General features: G+C 36.9%; 1 protein-coding gene across 1 annotated transcript; it reads right to left on the reverse strand.

Moving 5' to 3' along the window:
- Positions 1-17,214: 17,214 nt before the first annotated feature.
- LOC137745016 (biotin carboxylase 1, chloroplastic-like) lies at positions 17,215-23,412 on the reverse strand. Its single transcript, XM_068484868.1, has 16 exons — positions 23,182-23,412; positions 22,930-22,992; positions 22,186-22,511; positions 21,944-22,085; positions 21,131-21,229; positions 20,965-21,021; positions 20,210-20,281; positions 19,872-19,961; positions 19,681-19,740; positions 19,249-19,434; positions 19,069-19,161; positions 18,911-18,992; positions 18,570-18,676; positions 18,393-18,468; positions 18,112-18,221; positions 17,215-17,512 (listed from the first exon to the last, which is right to left on the reverse strand). The coding sequence occupies exons 2-16, from the start codon at positions 22,972-22,974 to the stop codon at positions 17,459-17,461; spliced, it is 1,599 nt and encodes a 532-aa protein (XP_068340969.1). The 5' UTR covers positions 22,975-22,992; positions 23,182-23,412; the 3' UTR covers positions 17,215-17,458.
- Between the last annotated feature and the right edge of the window lie 626 nt (positions 23,413-24,038).

Genomic DNA, 24,038 nt, shown 5'->3' on the forward strand with positions numbered 1-24,038 from the left:
AAACCAATATGACGATAGTTATGACCATTTTTACGATGCGCTTTGATTTGTTCTGGAGAAAATAATTGACAAGTCTCATGTTCTTTGCTAAGAGCATAAGCCTTCTCAACTGTTTTGACGTGATGTTCGGATTTAAAAGAGGTCAAAGACCATTTTTTCTTGTAAATATTTTGGGTTCAAACTTTTGGAATGTTCCAGTCAGAAAAATCAATACTTTCGTCTGTTTGAAAATCCAGTTTTTGTTCTTCATTGACAATGTCAGGTATGGTTCCTAAGTTGGATCTAGAGCTAGTGCTGGCCATTGAACTAGATCTAAATAATCTACTCATGATATGCACAAAATAAGTATACTATATGCAAGACTTAAAAGATTCACCTTCCTCGTATGTCTAGACTCTTCCCCCGCTCATGCCTCTCCTGGGACTTATTGTTTGGACCACGTCTTACTGTTTGGCTGGAAGAAAGAAGAACTGAGGACCGACGATTAAGAAATGCAGATAATATACAAGTATGTGAATAGCAATGAACATATTAGATAGATGCTAATGCAATTACCAACCACTTGGCTCTGATACCAAATGGGGCGGAACTAACAGCAGCAGGCGGCAAAGCCGTCCATAGAATTTAAAGTGCGGAAGTAAAACATATAAAAATAGAGTAGCATATCAAAATAATGAATTAAATGTAATGATGCAAATATATTTTGAAAATAAATTTATTGAAAACTTACTGCAATGCAGATTACAAATAGATGTTGCCTAATGGCAAATGAAACAAGTAAACAAGGTGGAGCTCACAAGCATCCTGAATAATATATGTATTACAAGTGTTTGGAAATATTCTTCGTTCTTTTGAATACGCAGAGAGTGTTTAAAAAACTATATTCTTCTTCTGAAGCTGAGTTCTTCTTTTATAGAGGGAGAAGAATGATTGAAGCTTGCAAATTAGACCCGGGAATCCCGCTGTCCTCTGAAGAAGGCTGACAAAGCTGTGTAATCACGTTGTTTCTTCTTCAAAAGTTGAATGAATAGTGAAGATGCTTTGATTCTTTTACAAAAGTTAAATGAATAGTGACATTTTTGTTTTTCATTATTGATGAATAGTGACTTTTTTGTTTTTCACTATTGATGAATAATGACCTTGTCTTGCGGAAGAAATGAGAACAGCTACTGCTGATGATGCTGTTTGGCTGGCACAATCACATGGGCAAATAATGCGATTCAATAGTCGAACGGATGTTGTGCGTCTTTGGAGTAGTGCTCTAATTATATATGTTAAGAGTACCAGTGAGTTATTAAACTGGTGTTATCTTGTACGTTCAAAGATGCATGGTTACATAACAAAAGGAATAACCAGCAATTTAACCACTAGAAGTCTAGAACGATAAGTGGATGGATGCATCGTGCATGTTATGTATAATTAAATGACAGTTCATTAAAATTATAATGTCACTGCTGCCACGACATCTCCTGGCAAATTAAGGCCACAAATTAAGATTAATTCCACATCAGCTATGCTTATTGTGGGAAGAAATGGAGGGTCCCTCCCTGCCTACTTGGCAGTCAAAATGGGGTTACTTTAGCTGCAAATTACCACGACATCTTAAGGTAAAATTTTCAGTGTGATTGAACACTACGAGTCACGCAGTGTGATGCTGGGATTAACGTTTATTTCGATTGAGAACATCTTTTGATGTTATTTTGAATTTCCTCTTTAATATTTGTATGAGTTTTTAATATTTTCATAAAACCGTTATCGTTTTTCTTTATGATTCTAGAGAACGGTTTTTAAAAGTTTTATACTTCAATATCCTGTATTCCTTTAGGCCTCATTTAATGAGAGAATTGAATTTGAATAGATAAACAACTATTTCAAGGTCTGTTGAAAGACAAAATGAAATTTTTTGACCAACTTAGAGGTAGAAAATGAATTAACTAAAGAAAAGTTATTTGTTCCAATCCTTCACAAAATGGAAGGATTCGAAGAAAGAAGTTTTATTCATGTCTAATCTTCTTCTAATCACCTTAAAATGCAAAATCATTCTCCTTTAACTTCAAAATACCTTGAATTGAAAAAGTATCAATTTTGATTCAATTCTCTATGCAAAATAAGGCCTTAGTTTTAGAAGAACATTAACTGTAATTGTGTGGACTCGGACAACATGTTCTCAATTACATCCCACATCCTCATATATATATATATATATATATATATATATATATATATATTCCAGTTGATCAAAATTGTTTGAGTACTGTTCAGTCTCTAATATTTAATCACATCATTTCGTCATTTTAAATTCCAATCATCTGACAATTCTTCAGTATTCTTTTTAGAGACGCAACTCTGCATGCATTTGCATTACAAAATTTAACATTAATTAAAGAATTCTCAACTGATGAAATTTGATTTCTATAATTTGTGAGTTTTTTTGTTTGGCTATTCTAAAACTACAATGAAATTTAATGCATATCTCAAGTTATTAATGTTTGGTAAAAATGATTTCATTTCACACCGAATAATATTAGAACTTAGGTATATATACACAAGCAGTTTGTAACCACTAAGAGAAACAAACTAACAGATTTCTTAACAACTAAGAAATATCTTTTGATGATATATTTACAAGATTACCCTTTATATCCCCCCTCAAACTAAATTGAGGAATCGAAGTTGAAGTTTGTCACAAAGAAAGATGAATATGGACTTAGGTAGAGACTTTGTGCAGATATCAGCCACCTGATCTTGAGTACAAACAAAATGCATAGAAATCTGTTTAGCCAATACTTTTTTCCGAATGTAATGATAGTCTATTTCTACATGCTTTGTCCGAGCATGAAAAATAGGATTTTTGGCTAGAGATATGGTAGAAATGTTGTCACACCAAAGTTGGGGAGAACTAGGCAAGCAATAATCGATATCCACCAATAACTAACATATCCAAGTAATTTTAGAGGCAATGTTGGCTAGAGATCTGTATTCTATCTCTGTGGAAGATTGAGCAACATTTGGTTGCTTCTTAGCACTCCAACTAATCAATGAGTTGCCCAAATAAACATAATAACCTCCAGTGAATCTTCTGTCAAGGGCTCAACCAGCCTAATCAGCGTCTGAGAACGCTGTGATGGTGGGAGTAGTGGAACATTTGGAGAACCACAAACCAAGATTAAGTGAACCCTTAAGGTATCTGAGAAATTCTTTTAACTGCTTGAAAGTGTGAGAGTTTGGGATTTTGCATGTATTGGTAGACAAGATTAACTGCAAAACTGAGATTTGGTCGTGTCCAAGTGAGATATTGGAGAGCACCAACTAATGAACAATACTCAGAATCATTTTCACATGAGGGAGAGGTATGATCAAGTTAGGAGGTGTTGAGTGGGGTACTACATGGTTTAGCTCCAGTCATATTGGCCTTGGACAACAGATCCAAGATGTATTTGGTCTGTGATAGAAAGATACCTGAGGAGGATCTTTTAACTTCAAGACCAAGAAAGTAGTGGAGAGGTCCAAGGTCCTTGATTGGAAACATGGAGTTGAGTTGTTCAATTACTTGTCGACATGCTGCAGAATTAGGACCGGTGACCAAAATATTATCAACATAGATGAGGATGAAAATCATATGTGGAACCTTTTTGATAAACAAGGAATGGTCACTTGTAGAGCCAACAATACCAAGAGAGTGAAGAGCACCATGAAGCTTCTCATACTAAGCTCTTGGAGCTTGTTTTAGACCATATAAAGATCTATGCAAGTGACAGACATGAGATGGCTTGGTTGAATCTTCAAATCCAGGGGGTTGTTGCATGAAGAATGATTCATTGAGTGTGCCACGTAAAAAGGTATTGCTAACATCAAGTCGGTTCAAAAACCAATCAAATTGAGTTGCAAGAGTGAGAAGTAGCCTTATGGTAACTGGTTTGGCTACATGAAGGTTTTAGTGTAATCTAAACCCTTTTGTTGATTGAACCCCTTGGCAACTAGTTGGGCTTTGTATCTGTCTATAGTGCCATCAGGTTTTCTCTTGATTCTAAAAACTCATTTGCAGCCCACAATATTCTGTGATGAAGACTTAGGAACCAGAGACCATGTACCAGTATGGATAAGAGCATTGACTTCTTCTTGCATTGCTTGGCGTCAATGAGCATACTTTGAGGTTTGAAGGTAGGTATTGGGTATATAGTCCACAGAGAGATAAAATGGTAGATGGTGTTTAGTGGCAGTGAGAGCTTTAGGTTTGAAAATGCCAGATTTGTACCTAGTTTGCATTGGATGAGTGTTGATGGTTTGAATAGAGTTGATGTGAATGGGATCTGAAACTGCCACTAGAGAACTTGAGATGGGAGTAGGAGGAATAGAGGGGGATAGAGTTGATGAGGTGGTATGAGTAGTTGTAGTAGAGAAAGGAAATGTGAAAGTAAGGGTAGATGGTTTAGTTGATCCAGACCGAGTATGTAAAGGTGGAGTTGAGGTTGGGAAAGTGGACATATGGTTGAATGAAAAACTGTATTAATTGAAAATAACATGTCTTGAAATGTACATTCTGTTGGTTGTAAGATCAAGACACTTGTAGGCTTTGTGATTGAGGTTGTAGCCGAGAAACACACATGTCTTACTTTTAGGATCCAGTTTTGAGGAAGTATAGGGCTTGAGCCATGGGAAACAGGCACAACCAAAGACCTTTAAAACTTCATAGTTTAGTGCTTGATGATACAGAGATTCCCAAGGAGATTGTCTGGATGTAGTGGGCAATCTATTAACAAGATAGATTGCTGTGTTGAATGCCTTAACCCAATCTATGTGTGGTACTTTGGAAGCTATCAAAAGAGTGCGAGTAGTTTCAACTAAGTGACGATGCTTGCGCTCTGCACACCCATTTTGTTCAGGTATGTATGGACAAGTGAGTTGATGCTGAATGCCATGTGTAACCAAGAAGTTAGAAAACTGAGTACTCAAGTATACTCCACCATAATCAGACCTCAAAGTAATGATCTTGGTACACAAAGAGTTTTCAACCAGAGACTTGGATTGTATAAAAGTTGATAGCACATCAGATTTACATTTTAAAGGATAGAACCAGCAATATTGAGTATAATCATCCACACAAAAAGCCTTGAGAAGAAGCTATAGTTGATGGCCCCCAAACATCTGTGTGGATGAGTTCAAGAGGACTGCTAGTTGTACAAGATGTAGATACAAAAGGAAGCCTAGAACTTTTGCCTAATGCACAAGAGGCTAGCTAGTTGTACAAGATGTAGATACAAAAGCAAGCCTAGAACTTTTTCCTAATGCACAATCGGAACATAAAGACTTATTTGTATTAGCTAAAACATAAATACAAGATTGAGAGTCAAATTTATTTAGAATCTTGGCTGATGGGTGACCCAATCTTTGCTGCATGAGAAGATTTTCCACCATAAGCCAGATTCATGCGATGCAGGCAATCACAGGCATCATGATCAAACTGATGACAAATCTAGCAGGGTTTTTTTCTTGTTGTAAGAAGAAAAATTATTTCGACCTCCACGATTATAGCGGTAATTATTGGTGTGTGGGTGATTATAGTTTGTGGATCTCTAATTTTGAAAGGATTTGTGATTACCACGATTGAAGTGGCCTCGATTGTTAGGATGATCCATTCCACGACTTTGATTGTTGAAGGTAGAAGGAGTCTAAGCCACAAACACCTGAGAGTTAGGGTTTGGTGCAGAGAGTGGAAGAATACCCGCATAAGTGTTGAGAGCCTGAAAAGATGATGTTTTAGAGATGTTTTTCTTGCGATTGGCTAGCTGAATCTGTCACGCCCTGGGCCCGAAAATATTTATTTTCGGGAAATAGTTCCAATGATAGGCCCAATTTCAATTTATATATGCAAAACATAAGATTTCCTTTTATAATAAAATTCCAAACTCCTTATTTAGTCCAATTTCTCAATCAAAGCTTTGTTTCGTTTATTTAATCTCACTTATTGTATGGCTGCATCTAACGTCTCGTTAGACTACCTACGTACCCTAAACAGGGATCAAGCCATTCGTAGTTCACATTTCCAAAAATTCAAACTAAATCCAAATATATTCATTTAATCCAACATATACCACAATTATATTAATATTCAAACCACATCAATTAGGTTTCAAAAGCATAATTAGAATAACGAAATTTGCATAAAAACACAATGTCAGTTCCCTAGTCGTGTGCCGCCGCACCCGTTGCCTCGGCTCACCTGAAAATTCAACTGTTTCTAAAAATTGTCAAAAATTATAGAAATGAAGATCTCAAAGAGTAGAGAAAATTTTATACTTGTGACCAAGTTCAATTTGGCCTGGAAAGGCTCCAATTTGCCTCGAATGCTCCGGAAACCCTATAAAAGGGTGGCCCCAAAACGTCACCTCCAGTGCTCCACCGCCCCTACCATTGTTTGGGCTTTGTTCTAGACCTTATGGGGAGTCTAATGGTGGTGGAGATCGATGTAGCTGGCTTCAGATTTAGTTGATTTGAACCCACACTCGCTGCACCCCACCGTGCGGTTTCTCTCGATTTAAAGTCCAAATCCCTATATTTTTGGGATATAATAGGAAGATGGAAGGTCGTGGAGGGATTTCCAAGTGGTTGTTTGATGTAATTCACCGGAAAAATGGGTGAAAACCCGTCGGAAATATGTATGGCGCCGATTGGGTGGGGTCACCAAGACCCAAGTCCCCATCCTCCGTTCTTTTTTCTCTCCTTTCTCCTCCTCGTTCTCTCTCCCCATTGGTCACCCCCCTCCTTCCTCATTTTCCTCCTTTCTATTCTTTTCTTTTAATCACAACCATCCATCATTTTTTTTTTCTTCAATCATAGCCACACACGTGGCACAATTCATGGCTCTAGATTTCTGGAGCCTTCTAAATGGAAATAAAATTACCAAAATAGCCCTGATTTTATACGTTAATAACTCCGTTTCACGAGCAGTTTGTGCCTACACGTTCCTCAATTCAAGCCCTATTCAAAATATAAATTGTGACCTAAAAAGGTCTACGGATTTTAAATAGTTAATTTCCAAACTTTAAACCTCGTAAGCAGTTTAATTTAAACTGAACTCAAATAAATTAATATAAATTCCTGAAAAATAATATAAACTCTCAATACCACGAATACGTACATTATAATAATTCCCGTAACAAAACTTTACGATTTTCCCAATTCTATCTTTGGAACCGTACATCGATTTAATTTCGATTTTCTTCACATATTCACAATTATGAATATAAAATTCATATATTTAAATTTTCAGGGTATTACAATCACCCCCCGTTAAAATAAATCTCGTCCCCGAGATTTCAACCATCGAAGAGTGACAAAGAATTATAATTGTTTCCACCATTCCTTTAATGGTGAAAGATATCATAATCTCAATCTTACGACTTCATTTGAGCTCCAAAATAAGCATTTAATGAATAATAACCATGATTCTCACTCACACTCTCAAATTCTCAGCCACATTCATTGGCAAAATAAGTATAAAAAAATTCTAACCATGCCCATTGGCAAAATAAATATCCACATTAAGCCAAAATTTCTCATGGCCTCCATTGACTATACACAGCCGTTAACACAATTCTTCTTCTAAATTTTTAACCACCATCACTGACGATACCAACATAAAAAAAAAATACTCAATATTGGCAGCATACATATTATAAATTTCCAGCCATAAGTATTTTCAGCCAATTTAATATCAAAATTCGAAGTTATCCATTAGTAACCTAGTAGAATCTCGAAATTTCAAGCCAAAGCTTTATAATTGACAAACCAAATATCAAAAATTTCAACCAAATTCATTGGAAATTTCCAATCACACTCACTGATTAATGGAAAGAAGATTAAAGCCAAATTCGCAACACCACTAACATAAATTCTCATTCTATGATTCCTTTCATTTTCGTAATTAACTAAATTGCCCATGGTAAAAATTTAAAGCCTTTTAAATCTTCCTTTCAATCGCTTTTCTTGTTAATTTACTTCAAAGTGCAACCACAAATATAATAAATGAGTGACTCACTCATTCAGAATGTCATTCACATTTCATCAATTAAAAGAGAAAATTGAAATATGTAACACTCTATTGGCCAACAAAACTAAACCTTATTTATCACATAGCCACGAGAATAAGTGCTCGTCCTCAACTTGGTTCACAATAACCAATTCAACAATGACAATTTATAACGGTAGTAACCAAACCAATCAAAATTAAATTTACAAACTTCTCCATCAATTCTAGTTGTAATCGTCAGTAGCTATGTAAACATCGCAATGTCAAACCAAACCACTAAAATTGACATTAGCAAAAATTCCAACCAAAACCATAGTCATTATTTTGGTAAGAAAATAAAAAGAAGTATATAAACATGTTGTCATGAACCCACACAACACCCCCAAATTTGTCACAATAACACATACGTATTTTGGCATGTCAAGAGGCAACCAATTGTGTAGAAAATAGAGCATCAATGAATCTCTTTTAACTAATAGTGGTCCAATAATTTCCTCTTACATTTACAAGTCTAAAGTCAAATTCCAAGCCATGACTATCGTGGATAACAAAATATCATAATTTCATGCCATAATTCCTCTTATATTAAATGAACTCAAATTTCATTCATATCCACCCACCATTCTCATTATAATGGCAAACCATAATCACAGTTTATAATTTCATTCCCCTTCAACAAATCACCATATCTTCCACAAATACTAACATTTCCAACCACATTTATCGTTGCCCATAACATTTTAAAATTTCTACCTACACTTATCATTGACAGAACAATGATTTCACCATCATTTTCTTTTATTTCAATCAGTGACTAGTAGGTTGGAAAAGATTGTAATATACCTGGCCAATACACATCACACTTCCTTTTTCTTTTCTTCTTCTTCTTTCTTTTTTTTTTTATTATTTTTTTTTTCCACATCTACGGGCCTTTTTTGCCCAATTTCACATTCACAGGCCTTTATCGCCCAAGTTCACATTCACGGGCCTTTTTTGCCCCATTTCACATTCACGGGCCTTTTTCGCCCAATCTCACATATCCACCTTTATATCCACAGGCCTTTTTCGCCCCATTTCACATTCATAGGCCTTTTTCGCCCAATCTCACATATCCACCCTTATATCCACATGCCTTTTTGCCCATTTCACATATCCATCCTTATATCCATGGGCCTTTTTGCCTAATTCAATTTCTCAATTGCCAGGTATAATACAAATTCTCCATTTACTTATCACCACCTCACAATCACCTTAACATTCAACATTTTCATAATGCATAGCCTAATATCGATTCAATTCAAGATCAATCCAAAACTTTAATCAAATGCTCATCTTCGAAGCTATAACATGAATACGATATTTTAAAATTTTCCTACTCCCATTCAATTCAATTCAAAGCATCATAAGTCACAATATATGCATTCCACATAATTTCCGTCATACTCATAGAACTTATGAAATAATGCAATATAAATGCAAATCACAATTCCCATTAACGAAACTTTCATATTTACCAAGGAAATTGCACCACAATCATAATACAATTTATATACGTATTTCACATATAAAACATGAATGCCACTTTATTCCTAAGAATATGAATTAATGCAACCACAAAACATATCATAATGCACACCAACAAGACTCATGAATAGTGCATCTCGTAGAGTAGGATCATTTGCTCTGATACCATTTTGTCACGTCCCGGGCTCGAAAATAAATATTTTCAGGCCCGGAGCGTGACAAAATCTCTTTGCTAAGGAGCAAGCCATGTAGTTCATCAATTGTTGAAAATTCGAGTTGGAATTGAATGGCATCAATAAACGAGTCATACTCTGGGGGAAGACCATGGAGAGTGATAGAGATCAGACCAGAATCTTCAACTGGAGAGCCATCATTGGTTAAAGCATCAACAATTGCCTCAATTTGCTGAAGATATTGAGCAGCAGTTGAATCTCCTTTGGTAAGATTACGAAGTAGAGAGCGAAGCTCATGAATGTGAGACTGAGAGGCCATGGCAAGTCTTGATTCCAATTTTGCTTAATGATCGCGAGCCGAATTCACACCAATAATGTATGTAATGAGGGATTCAGATAGCATGGAGTTGAGCCAGATGAGAATATTTTGATCATTTTCATACCAAGAAACAGAATCAGGATTGAAAGTGCAATTGCTCGAAGAGTCAAGAAGAAAGTGAGGCGGTGCCGGCATAGATCCATCAGTGTGACCAGCAAGCTTGTAGCGGCGAAAGATCAGGGCAAAGAGAGCACTCCAGGTCAAGTAATTGGTGGTGGTGAGCTTGATTGACACCATGGATCCGATGTTTTGGATCGTGATTGAGGTAGAATTTGAAGAATTAGGGTTTGGAGAGGCAGTTGGAGGAAGGGGATGAACTGGAGAGGCCGATTCCATCAAAGAAGACGCCATTGACAGATTGACAATGAAGACAGAGAAGAAGAGAAGAATCGATCGAGAGCACGATCAAAGATCTTGAACACGATTGAAGAATCGATCAAGAAAATAGAGAAGAAGAGCGCAGAAAGAAGCGGGAATTTTGGGATCAAAGAAGTGGGAGTCGTTAGACAGAAAAGGCGAGTGATACCATGTTTGGTAAAAATGATTTCATTTCGCACCGAATAATATTACAACTTAGGTATATATAAACAAGCAGTTTGTAACCACTAAGAGAAACAAACTAATAGATTTCTTAACAACTAAGAAATATCTTTTGATGATATATTTACAATATTGCCTTTTATAATTAATACATAAATGAGAGAGTAGTTAGCAAATGTGCTGGTGTTGGCATCATCAGTGACGATTGTGGGTAATGCTGGTGTTGGTTCTTTGTGGTGGGCAGGCCAATAGTGATAGGAGTAGCGGTGATGGTCATAGAGATGTGATATCATAGGTGGTGGTGTTCACATGGTGGTAACGTCGATTATGATGGTGGGTGATGGGGGTGGTGGGTTGTGGTGGCGCCAATGGTGTTGGGAGTGGTAGTGATGATCATGAAAATGTGTGGTGGCTGTATGGTGGTGGTGGTTGTGATATCGTGACAGCAGAGGTGATGATGGTGGAGATGTTGGTGGTGAGGTTGGTGGCAATGACTATAGTTGTGGGATTCGCGGTGATGTCCTTGGAAATGTGGCCGTCATATTGAGTGGTAGTGATGATGTGGGAATAAATGGCTGTTTCACTTTTTTATTTTTTAAATCTTACTCATAGAAATTTAGGAATGACAATTACTTACACGGAATAGAAGTTTGAAATTTCAATTGTTTGTTCACCTTGGAATTCTAAATGTTTATGAATTCAAATAAGAGAATTAGCACATACTAATTATATATTGTGACTTTTTTTCAAATTTCATATTTATTTCTCTCATTTAAATAGGAATTGATGATAAAATCATAAGAGTCTTAACTTATTTTTTTGTTCAATATACACACATGATCAAGGTGAAATGGAAGAATCTAATTAACTTGGAAACTTAGAAAATAGAAGTTACACGAGAACACTCGGAAAATTAAGCAAGCAACAAGCATGCATAATGATTTATACAAATCTAAAAACTCCCATCGATCCCACACAGTCACATATGTATGCTCAGGAGTTGTTATGGCCTTCTTCCACTGGACTTGCAGTGCTAGTAGTGTTGGGGACATGAAAATTTCCAGGATGGATCTTGTTATTATTCCTACCATGACCATGTACTGCAGAGACTTTACTGGTCTCTTCAACAAGTTCCTCTTGCTGCTTATTCTTCTTCTTCTTCATTTTCTCCTTCTGTTGCTTCTGCATCACATAAACCCCTGCATAGCTAGCGCCAATCGAAGACATGCCTGGGCCTGGGAGTTCGAAAGAAGCTATATGCCAACTTAATTCTTGAGGATTGGTTGGTGAAGTAAGAGACTCTAGATTATGTGAGTATTTATAGGAGAACATTCACACTAATATGTTTGTGTGTTTCAAGGCTGACTTTTTTTGGTATTATCATAAGAACCCATGAATGATTAAACTGGCATTATCCTTTTTGTTCAAAGATGAACACAGATACATAGAGGGAATAGTGGTGGCCACACCACATATTTCTAACCACCAGAAGGGTATGTGGATGCGTATGTGTTACATATTTTTAAATGTCGGTTTATTAAAATTAGTGTTACCATTCTTGTGGCAAACCCATTAGTGCCACAAAGATGCCACATCAGCTGTGCTTATTTTGGGGAAGAAATGGAGGGCGCCTAGTTGGACGTTAAATCTAATTAAAGGTTATTCAAGCTAACCTGCCAATTAAATCCCTCACCTACACCTAAAATAGAATATAGGGAAATACCTCAAAATGAGACAATTTCTTAATCTTGGGATAAAAATAAGACAAACGGGCCATGCATAAGCCATGCACAGCATGCATAAAACCAAAATTACTAAACATATAAATGGGTTATTTGCTCCCATTTTCTGATTTCTCTCCCTACTCTCTCTTCCTCTTTCTCTTCTCTCACTTTCTTCCTCACGCACTCTCTTTCCCTTTCTCATTGTGCACACATGGTGCACTGTCATCCCGATCAACATCGTCCAAATCGAAGCCACCACCAATTTCATCTCATCCTCACGAGTTCAAAACACCTAGCCTTGTCACGAATCTCATCCCCGATCATTGGGATTGAAACTCAAGCAAGCCGTGAGTTTTCTGGCCATTTTTCGGCAACACAGCAGATAACCGAGGCTTGAGACCACCACCACTGGACTCGCATTGAGGGTGGGAACAAAGCACATTCATTAAATGTTGGTGTTTTGTTGGATAAATATTTCAGGATTTGCCCACTATATATACACGACATGCACATGATATGCTCACAGATCTGAGCCAACCCAAAAACCCAAATGAATTAATACTTAGAAGTTAAATTAGGGTTTGTGTTTCATGTTAGGGCCTACGGGTTGTGGAATAAATTTCAAGTTTTGATGTGCTACAAAACTGGGATGGAACAATTTCTGGTTCAAGTGCCCAATTGCAGAAATTTGTGAAATTTTTTCTGTAATGCGCATATGGTGTGCATGGCAAACTTCATAATAATAGTCCAACTCCAAAAACCCAGAGCTCATAGCTCTCTTTTCGAAATTAGAAAAATGACGTCATCATCTACGACGTCACCACCATATACACTATATGCACACCTCATGCACATCATATGTACATTACAGGCACATTATATGCACAGAATTGGAGATTGAGCAACGAGCTGCTTTTCGCATTAATAAGAAACTTTAACGGCAACCTATTGGTATAATGGATACAATTAAAACATAATTGTTATGTATATAAATAAGGTTATAGTGGCAGTTTGAAAAGTCTTGTTACGTATAGCAATCACCGCTTAACCGTGCACGTGGAAAACATGATACTCGTTGTTATTTCATGGACACACATGATCCTTAACATTCTCTAAGCTTTTTCTTAATTTTTTTTTGGCCAAGGCCAACTAGGTTGTGGTCGTACTTGCTAAATTTTGCGGCACAACATACGTGCATCATGACTAGTGAACATTTCTGCTTCTCATTTTAAGATGTCACCATGCACATTACGGAAAAATTTTAACAAATTTCTGCAATTTGACACTTGAACTAGAAATTATTCCATCCCAGTTTTATAGCACGTCAAAACTTGAAATTTATTCCACAATCCATAGGCCTCAATATGAAACACAAACCCTAATTTAACTTCTAAGTATTAATTCATCTGGATTTTTGGGTTGGCTCATATATATGAGCATATCATGTGCATGTTGTGTACATACAGTGGGCAAATCCTGAAAAATTCATCAAACAAAACACCAATATTTAATGACTGGGCTTTGTTCCCACCCTCGATGTGAGTCTAGTGGTGGTGGTCTCGAGCCTCGGTTGTTTGCCGTGTTGTCGGAAAATGGCCAGAAAACTCGTGGCGTGCTTGAGTTTTGATCCCAACGATTGAGGATGAGATTCGTGACAAGGCTAGGTGTTTTGGACTTATGAAGACGAGATGAAATTGGTGGTGGCTTCGATTTGGACGGTGTTGGTCGGGATGACAGTGCACCGTGTGTGCACAGTGAAAAGGAGAGAGTACGTGAGGGAGAAAGTGAGAGAAGAGAGAGGAGGGAGAGAGAGAGAGAGCAGAGAGAGAGAGAAATAAGATAATGGGAGCAAATAACCCATTTATATACAAGGGCAATTAAGTCATTTCACGATGTAGGAAAATCCTATTTATGTCCGATTTTTTGTGCATAGCGTGTGCGTATTTGAAATGTCCTATTTCTGTCCCAAGATTAAGAAACTATCTTATTTCTAGGTATTTCCCAATAAATGGCTTCAATTGTATATATTCATAACTCCAACTAGTCTCTAGGCTATTGCTATTTATCTCCCTTGAAAGTGAATCTCATGTTGAAAAAAAAAAGGGATCTTACATGTACTTATAAGAAATTAGGCTACTCCTAATATTTATAATTAGTTATATGGTGGAACCTTAACTTCGTTCATCATATCAAAGCAGGTTGACCCAAGTGAAGCTCAACACTACACATGTTTCATGTTACCGAGTTTATGTTGTCCACATGTTAGGCTTAAATGGCGAACACACGTGAGAAGGCATTTTGTGAGTAAATCCCACAAAATGTCGACTCGAGAAAAGGCCGTTTAGCAAAAAAGAAATTTTTTTTTTTCATTTTTGCTAAGCATCTTTTGCGATTAATGTGAAATAAATGGCGCTCGCCCCCACCACCACCACCCCCCCCCCCCCCCCCCCCCCCCGAGGCTTAACACATGTTCTTATAAGGAGTTTGGCTACTCCTCATATTGCCAATTGATTTTATGGTGGAAACTTAATTTCTTCACCACTTAAAACTTTGCAAGTTCAACTCATATCAATTGTGAGGACGGTATTTGTTTGTGATAATTTAAATACCTAACTGTGGCTAGTGATCCTCGTGTTACCCTAGCGTAGTTAAGGATGGGCACATGCTGGGTAATGGAATTTCTGAACTTGGAACCGGTCTGAACCGGCTCGTTTGAAATAAGCTGGTTCGGACCGGGTCCATAGAAGGAAACAATGTCGTTCAAGTTATCTTCCCTTGTTGTCGAGCTCAAATCATTTCCTTTTTAACAACCTAGATGCTCAAATAAGAAAATACCCAAAACCCACCTTCAACACCATCTTATCCGAGACCGGTGCTAGAAGGCACGTCCCTCGTGCCATCTTCATCAACTTGGAGACCACTGTCATCGATGTGGTCTGCTATCGCCATCGTGCCACCTTCATCTATCTTCGATATTTGCTATCCCGCAGGTCTCTCAGATCCCTGTGCCATCTTTGATTTGGAGCTTGAGATTTTGATCTAGAGCCTCACACCATCGTTTATTTGAGTATGAGATTCTGATATGGAGCATCGCGCCATCTTCGTCGATCGAAGTCGGGAGACATAGATCTCGAGTTGGGATTGGGAGAGATGAGCGAGAGACAGAGAAAGAGGAGGAAGCTCGACCATGATATGGTTGGGCCGCTGCGTTGCTACAAATGTGAGTGTGATGTGAGTCTGAGAGATTGAGAATGAAAGGGAGACCGTGTGTTGTGATAGGGTTAGGAATCAATGGTGTAGATTTAAGTGAGATTAAATCAATAGTGGAAATGGTTCGGGCTGAGGGCCTGCTTCCTCAAAATTTTGGACCCACCTCGCCCTGCTTTGTGTATAGAATTTTTGGACTTGCCTAGTACCCACCCCAACCTGCGAGTCTAGTGCCCGTTTGCCCACCCCTAAACCTAGTTGTGGAGTTGTGGTGCATTCTAATTTTTTTTTCTAAATATCCTATTGTTTGTAAAAGAAAAAAAAAATCTATATTCTTAACAACACTAGCACTTTTAATAAGGGGTTGTTTGATAACCATTTCAATTTTAGTTTTTTCTTTTTTTGAAATCTGAAAATTAAAGTCTTGTTTGGTAACTTACATTCAGTTTTTAATTTTCAAAAAAATGAAAACTAAAATCTACTTGAGTTTTCAAAATTTGGCCTTGAGTTCTTAGTATTTGGTTTTCAGTTTTCATTTTTTTTTTTAAATTGAAAACTGAAAATAATTACTAAACAAAATTTCAGTTTTCAACTTTCAAAAAGTAAAAACCAAAAAAGAAAAAATAAAAAATGGTTATCAAACGGTCATAAATTGTCACTATTTATCTTCTTCTGTTATAAAATATCTCAAGTACGAGGCTCTCAGCTCTATTACCTAAAAGAAGACCACACTTAATGGTATTGTGCCGATGGAAGATATCTCAAATTTGGGGGTTGAGATAGCAGATGTACTACAGATCCGATGGATGAAGAGGAAAACTCGACGATGTGGGTGATAAAAATCAATCTATTGGTGTTGTGGGACTGGATTAGCTTGGTGGCGTCTACACCTTCAAGTGGGCATGATGTAGAGTTGGCACTGGCATTGCAGACTTGTAAAACCAGGTTCAGAATTGTTGGCTTTTAGTTAGTGGGTTTTGGTTTTTGTATTTTTCTGTATTGCAGCAACACTCATCCTCGGGGGCTCTAAAATGTATTCCAAATACTGTATTGTATTTTGAGGAATAGCAAGCGCTTAGAGTGAAAAAAAAGAAGAAGAAGATTAAACTGTATCTCCATCGAGCTTGAACTAAAAGGGCCCATTTGGTGAGCTCGATGGAGTTAGACCTTAGAGATAGGGTTGGATTGGCAGGAATGGGTACGTAACCCTTGTGTGCGGTTAGATGACATAAACCATCGTATTTTCCCTTGTTTCGGATTTGTAGCCAATCTAAACCGTGTTACAATTTTTCTCACCAAACATCGGCTCCACTACAAGTCCAATTAAGTTGGATATAGTCCATCCCATCGTGCCCACCAAACAGGCCGAAAGGTGAAAAATCAATATCCTCCAATCCATAACCAGAAAATTGGTCCCTCCTGTTAGGGGAAAAGTGCATAACCAGAAAATTGGTCCCTCCTGTTAGGGGAAAAGTGCACTAGGTCCACCAGTCATATAAAACAAATAGAAGGTGTCGAAAGTCAGAAGGTTTCCATCCTCTACTTTGGAACCTGAAGAAGAATCTAGACAAAGGCAGGTTAGATTTGAGTGGAGAGGAATTGGTGGAGCACTACATGTGATGTACATAAAACTGGATCTTGAACGAAACATGTTTCCTTGCTTTGCATCTTCATTTCAGCCAACAACCCAACAATTAAGTTCAACCAAAAGTCACCTAAAAAATCTACCAGTGCTGGAAATACCCTCATCATTTCCTACATATATGCTGAGCAGTACATGTTTGAACACCCAACAAAATACAGAAACATATCAAAATTTCAAATGGAATTCCCACATGCCAAGCATGTCCCCGACATACGAAAAAGAAAGGCTCTCATCCATCTAACCAGATGCACCAGCTAGTTCTTTGGGAGCTGCAGGCACCAAATGTTGGGGCTGTAGGCACACGAAAGGGAATAAGTAAACATAACAAAAGTTTGACAAATACAAACCCAACACCAGCACAGAAACTAGTAATCCAATAAAATGTAACCAATTTTTCTTCTCATATTAAAGATGATATCACCATTCCATCGCGTTAATGATACTAAGTTATGGATTAACGAGAAATATAATTTCTTCAGAATGAGGCGGGTGACCTAATATATCAAATGGCAAAGCCAAAGATGAACAACTTCCCAGGACATTACAATAATACTGCACGTATAGCTCAGTTCTAAATAAATTATAAAGGTAATTGTTAGTAGCACTCCAGGATAGCCATCTAGCATTCCTCCCTCCTCTTTCTTTTCTTTTTTTTTTTTTTTCATTTAGGAAGGAGTGTGATGATTATTGTGGAGTGTCAATAACAGCTCCCAACAAAAATCAAAAGGAATTCTTATACGACTGATTAAAACTTTAAAATCCTAATCACCTAATCAGTGTTTGAAGCCTGTTTCTAGTTGTCTTACTGCACAGAAAAATAAAATTGAAAAAGCAGAATGAAAATTTAAAGTCTCACTAGTGAACTTATCAACATTAGACTAGCTTCTTACCGCTCGTAGCTCCTCCTCGTGCTTTGGAATAAAAGCAGTATCAACTTTTCCATTTTTGAAATCCTCTATATCAAGGATAAGTTTATGATATTCGATGGTTGTGGGAACCCCTGCGGCACAAAGCCAATATCTACGTTACCAGTCATGAACAAAGAGAAAATTACATTTTTACTATCTAATTCTGGACTTAAACAAAGAAATTGGCACACGCAAATTTGTTCCATATAAAGCGCACAAAAAGTAACTAAAATAGAACGATTTCAACAGTTACTCTATATTACCTGTTATAACAGTGTCTTCAAGAGCCCTCTTCATTCGTTCAATTGCCTTTTCTCTTGTTGGTGCCCATACAATCAGCTACGATAGGAAAGCATTTCCGTAGTCAGTGAAACAAGAAACTAGAAAGTTATAATTATATTGGGCAACAATGACTAGCAATGGGTTATTGGTCCACAAACCTTTCCAAGAAGGGAATCATAGTTTGGAGGAACCACATAATCTGGATAAACATGGCTATCCATTCTAACAAAGGGACCTCCGGATGGTAAGTAGGCTGTTATTCTTCCTGTAAAAAAGGCAGAAGAATACGAATATTTAAAAAATGAATACATAATTTCATTGGTAAGTCAATGCACGCGTTATTATAGTAAAATAAATGGCAAAGCGTTAAGTGCTGGACTAACTTAGAACCTATGTCATCAAGGGTTGAGCATATCAGATAACAATACAGAAAAAGACCAAGAGTATACACAAACTCAGCAATTACCGTGGGAACCAGAACATAGCAATGTACACATACCTGGCCCAGGTCGGAATCCTTTAAAAGCATCTTCTGCATTGATACGACATTCAATTGAATGTCCTCTTAGCACAATCTCATCCTGCAGAATGAGCGACCTCCATAAGACATTGAACACAAGGTATTGTACGCATCTCCAAAACTACTTCGCTAATTACCTGTGTGTATCGGAGCTTTTCTCCCATAGCTACACGAATTTGTTCTTCAATCAAGTCAACAGATGAAATCATTTCTGTCACAGGATGCTCAACCTGTGGTTTAATTGGGGAAAAAATCTTAGTTCAACAAAAGTAAGCAAGTTCTACCAGTCAAAGCTGTCATCAAAGGATTAGTTAAACCTGAATCCGAGTGTTCATTTCCATGAAGTAAAAGGAACCTCTTTCATCCAAAAGGAATTCAACGGTTCCAACACCAATGTAACCAATTGAGGCAGCTGCAGCAACTGCTGCATCACCCATAGCTTTCCGCAATTCCGGGGTCAATGCAGGGGAAGGTGCTTCTTCCAGCAGCTTTTGGTTCCTTCTCTGTGTGATGGTTACATTCAAAACATGATAAACAATTTGGCACGTGTCATTGAATTTTACATTTCTCAGAAAAGAAAAGAGGATATACATCCTAGAGTTACTAAGAGTTAGTCACATCGTAAGGTTATAACCAATTTTGCTTCCCTTGAAGAAATTAGAACTAAAATTATATGCAGAAAGCTGTTTTCTAGAAACTACTGTAACCTTCACAGAGATTAAAGCAGACAATAAGGCCATTTAAAGTACCTGGATGCTGCAATCCCGCTCTCCAAAGTGAACAACATTTCCATATTTATCTGCTAGAACCTGTATTTACAAGAGAATCGGGAGATTGCATGTTGTCATCAAATGTCAATTAAAATCCTAATTATTATAAAATAATTCAGGATAAAAATGTATGACCGTGAAATTTACAGTATCTTTTGCATGTACGTTACCTGAAATTCAATATGTCTAGGATTTTGGATGTACTTTTCCAAATAAACTCCATCATTTCCAAAAGCAGCTGCGGCCTCACTTTTTGCTTGCTGAAAAAAAACAATCAAATCAAGGCAGAAAACTATGACATAGAAGCAAAAATATAAAGTTTGTTTACAGATAACTAGGCCAACTAAACTAAGAGCCAAACAGTACAATCAACAGGATAAACTTTTTAACAAAAAAACTTCAAATATGCCTTCAAAGATGAGTCAAAGAAATACTTTCAAAGAACAAGAACGGAAAAAGGCATCACTTAAGCAACAAAAATAGGAAGATAATGCATTGGATGCTCTACCTGTAACAGCTTCACAAACTCCTCAGGTTCTTTAGCAAGACGCATGCCACGTCCTCCACCTCCTGCTGTTGCCTTAAATAGCAAATCATCCTTATCACTTAACAGAAACAAAGAAATAACAGATAAAATTGTACATTGGTTTTCGCTAACACGAAGTAAAGGAAAGTTTCAATGAAAGCCACAATACTAAAATAATCATTGATTTCATAGGATTTATGATTAATTTATTGAAGAACTAAAATTTTCATGTCCGATTCATTCAAGTAAATAAATAACACATTAGTAAACAAGACGGCCAGATTTATTTTTTCTGCCAAATGATAGAACAGCCTCCTCCAGAAATCAGAGGCAACAATTAAAAGCCACCAACTGAAGTTTTTATTAGCAACTCTATGTTTTAAAACCTATAAAAATTATCCAGCTTCATTGAGATGGTAAATCTTTCCTAGTATAGCACTATGGCTAGGTAATTGGGTAGCGTTTTGTCATTGCTTTTCAAACACATTTAACTCTTGAGCAGCCATTCTACCAAAATAGGCATGTACTCCCTCATTTTAGAATTGAAATGTAATTAATAATAATTATTAATATGAAAAGTTTAGTTCTTCAAACCAAACAAAGAATTTAATTTGGTACATTAATATGTTTTAACTTTAGAATTTTGGGAGTTAACATGAAAGGGTGTGCAATGTAAGATACAGTGCAAGTATAATGCGTTTTAATTAGCACGCGATCAATAAGACATGATACTTTACCTTGATCATAACAGGAAAACCAATTTCATCTGCAAGTTTGATTCCTTCTTCTGTGCTCTGTAGGGAAAATAAAAAACCGTTGAAAGAAGTAATACAAAATTAATTCATAGGAGCACCTAGTTCTGGATGTGTTGAAAAGTAAAATATCTAATGTTAAAGGAGATACCTGTAGTAATCCATCACTTCCTGGTACAGTTGGAACGCCTGCTTTCTTCATTGTGTCCCTGGCAGTTGATTTATCACCCATAACACGGATGCTATCAGGCTGCAAAATGTGACCAAAATTGCAAGCATTTGTTCCACATGAGAACATGAATTAAAGAATAAGCAACTGAACAAAGAGTCATGTGCTCATATTTTCATGACCTAATAATTACAAACCACTCTAAGACATGAGAAATACAAAGAATAGAAGGTCATATAAATGCAATATAATGTATCAAAACCAATTAAAGTGTAACTCAAGAAAAAAAGAACAAGTTTTTTTTCATTCCAAGTTGAATATCTATCCATTACTATTCACAGATTGTCGATTTATCAATCTAAATTTACATGAGATTTTGGCACAAGAACATTCAATTAAGTTAGGGAGTTTGACATATAGACCCTGCCAAAAAATTTAACATACCTAAAAACTTATAAAATTTATCCTTACAACCAAGGACAAAATTCATTCAAACAGCCCAACTATTGATACATGATTTGCCAACGTATCCACATGGACTAAGCCCCTTAACTGTTAGGAAAGTTTAGACTACCGTCCTTAATTCTTAGAAAAATTTAATAAATATTTATATGGAATGTAAAAGTTTCTGAAGTCCCTATTAGTAGCATTCACATTAACTTATCATGGTTAGATCTAAAGTATTATTTTTATTTGTTGTTAAGGAAGCTTAGACATTACATTTTGAATAAAGAGAATAATATCAAACAGTCTTGGCTTGAACATTTTATGTTTCTTTTTATTTGACAAACTTACCTTAGGCCCAATAAAGTTGATTCCATGTTCTCTGCACATTTCAACGAAGGATGCATTCTCAGAAAGGAAACCGTATCCTGGATGAAGCATTGTACATTTCCGACTGATGGCAGCAGATAAAACATTTGGAACAACTAAGTACCTGTAGAAAGACAGATCAAAATGCACAGATTTAACCATTATCCTCAGTGACAGAAACTGAGACAAAGGATAAGCAAAATTTATCATAATCAACTACTTACGACTGACTGCTTGCAGCTTCACCAATACAAACTGATTCATCGGCCAATTTCACATGAAGTGCATCCTTGTCTATTGTTGAGTAAACTGCAACACAAGGTATTCCCATTTCATGGGCAGTTCTAATAACGCGAACAGCAATTTCTCCTCTGTTTGCCACCAGAATTTTTTCAGCACGACATGTAGCATGGAGAGCTCCCCCATGCTTCCTGGGTTTAAAACTAACTTGAGCCCCCCGAGCTCTCTGCCTTAGCAAGCTGACTTTATTTCCTACCATAAAGCTACATTGGGAACTCCGGATCTCTCTTGTCCTCCCAAAAAATAAGCCCTGTAGTTGACATTAGAAGACCTCATTGATTTATAAATTCTATTTATCTAGGAATTCCGATTATTTACTTTTCCCAAATGAGTTAGGAACTCAGGATGTTTCAGTTATCATCTCTTTGGCAAAATTGGATAAAGAAAAAGTTAGGGATTTGATCTTTTCTACAAAAGTGAAGATACAGAAGGAACTTATCTTGCATGATTAAGATCATAAAGTTAAAGCAAACCTTCAACTAACTAACACGCATTTGCAAAGCGGATCCATCATCCATTTCGATGAATACATAAGCAAAATCATCAATCTTGGATGATTCAGTTATCAGAACCCAGCCCAATTGCAGCTAATCAGAACACAACCCAACATCCAAAACCCAGACACAATTCCGAAAATATAAACAGATATTGGGTAAAGAGGTACTTACGGGAGTCGGAGTGACAGTCCTGCAAATGGGCATTGTGGCATCCATTTTCGAAAGCAATGAGACCTAAGTAAACCCAGTTACACCAAATGAACAAAAACCAGCATAAGTGACTCGCTACCATTTCAGAACAAAAGCAAAATTTGGTATTCGAACAAATCAAAACAAGACAATACATTAGCCAGAAGAATGGGATCTTTCTGCCATTTTTAAACGATAATAATGATTCAGTAAATGCGCGTTGAGAGGGAATACCGTTTTTCAATTGTCCCAGAAGAAGAAGAAGAAGAAGAAGAAGAAGAAGAAGAGTAGAGAGAATGAAGAACCACAGGCAGATGGGTTGAAGGTGAAGAAAGCAGAGAGAGTGAGAGATAAAAGAGAAGAAGGTAGGGAGGTCCGAATACTGTCGATGAAAACAAGGGGATTCGGTGATTGAAGGCTCCGCCCAAATGGGTGACAACTGAATATTTTCACAGCTCACAAGGTCGCACCTTTAAGTTTGTCACTTCATGTCACATACACTAGTGTACCGCATGGATACTGTCTCATGCAACAAATGAGTATTTGTTGACTTTCGAAGTCGTATCCATTACAGAAGGCCTAATTGGATGATTAGTTTTTGTGGTGATATAGTAATTGGAATGTAGCTAAAAAAAAAAAAAAAAAAAAAAAGATTTAAGCTCTTGTGGTAAAGTCTGTTAGAAATTATATTAAAATTTTAAAAAAATTTCAACTCTGTTAATTTTTAGCACATGAACCACACATATAACCAAATTACAGACGCAAGTATTTTAGCCATTTTCTTTCCACTTACTCAAATCAAGCCTCTTGTGACAGGTGCAAAGTTTCTTGGTGATTGGGGTGTTTTGTCCTCGGAAGCTATGGTGCTTAAGGGGAGTCTTTGTCAGGCTCGAATGATTAGCTATTCTAAGGTTATTGTTAACGGAGATTCTCTTTGGTTATCAAGTGAGTGCATGACGAATGCGCATTCTTTGTCGTTGACGTATCTCCACATTAGTCGCTGACATTCTGGAGCTGGCGAATGCTTTTGAGAGTATTTCTTTTAACAATGTATTTAGGAAAGCTATTTTTGTAGCTGATTCCCTTGCAAA

Source organism: Pyrus communis, chromosome 1 (genome assembly GCF_963583255.1).
Source record: "Pyrus communis chromosome 1, drPyrComm1.1, whole genome shotgun sequence".
Classification (NCBI taxonomy): domain Eukaryota; kingdom Viridiplantae; phylum Streptophyta; class Magnoliopsida; order Rosales; family Rosaceae; genus Pyrus; species Pyrus communis.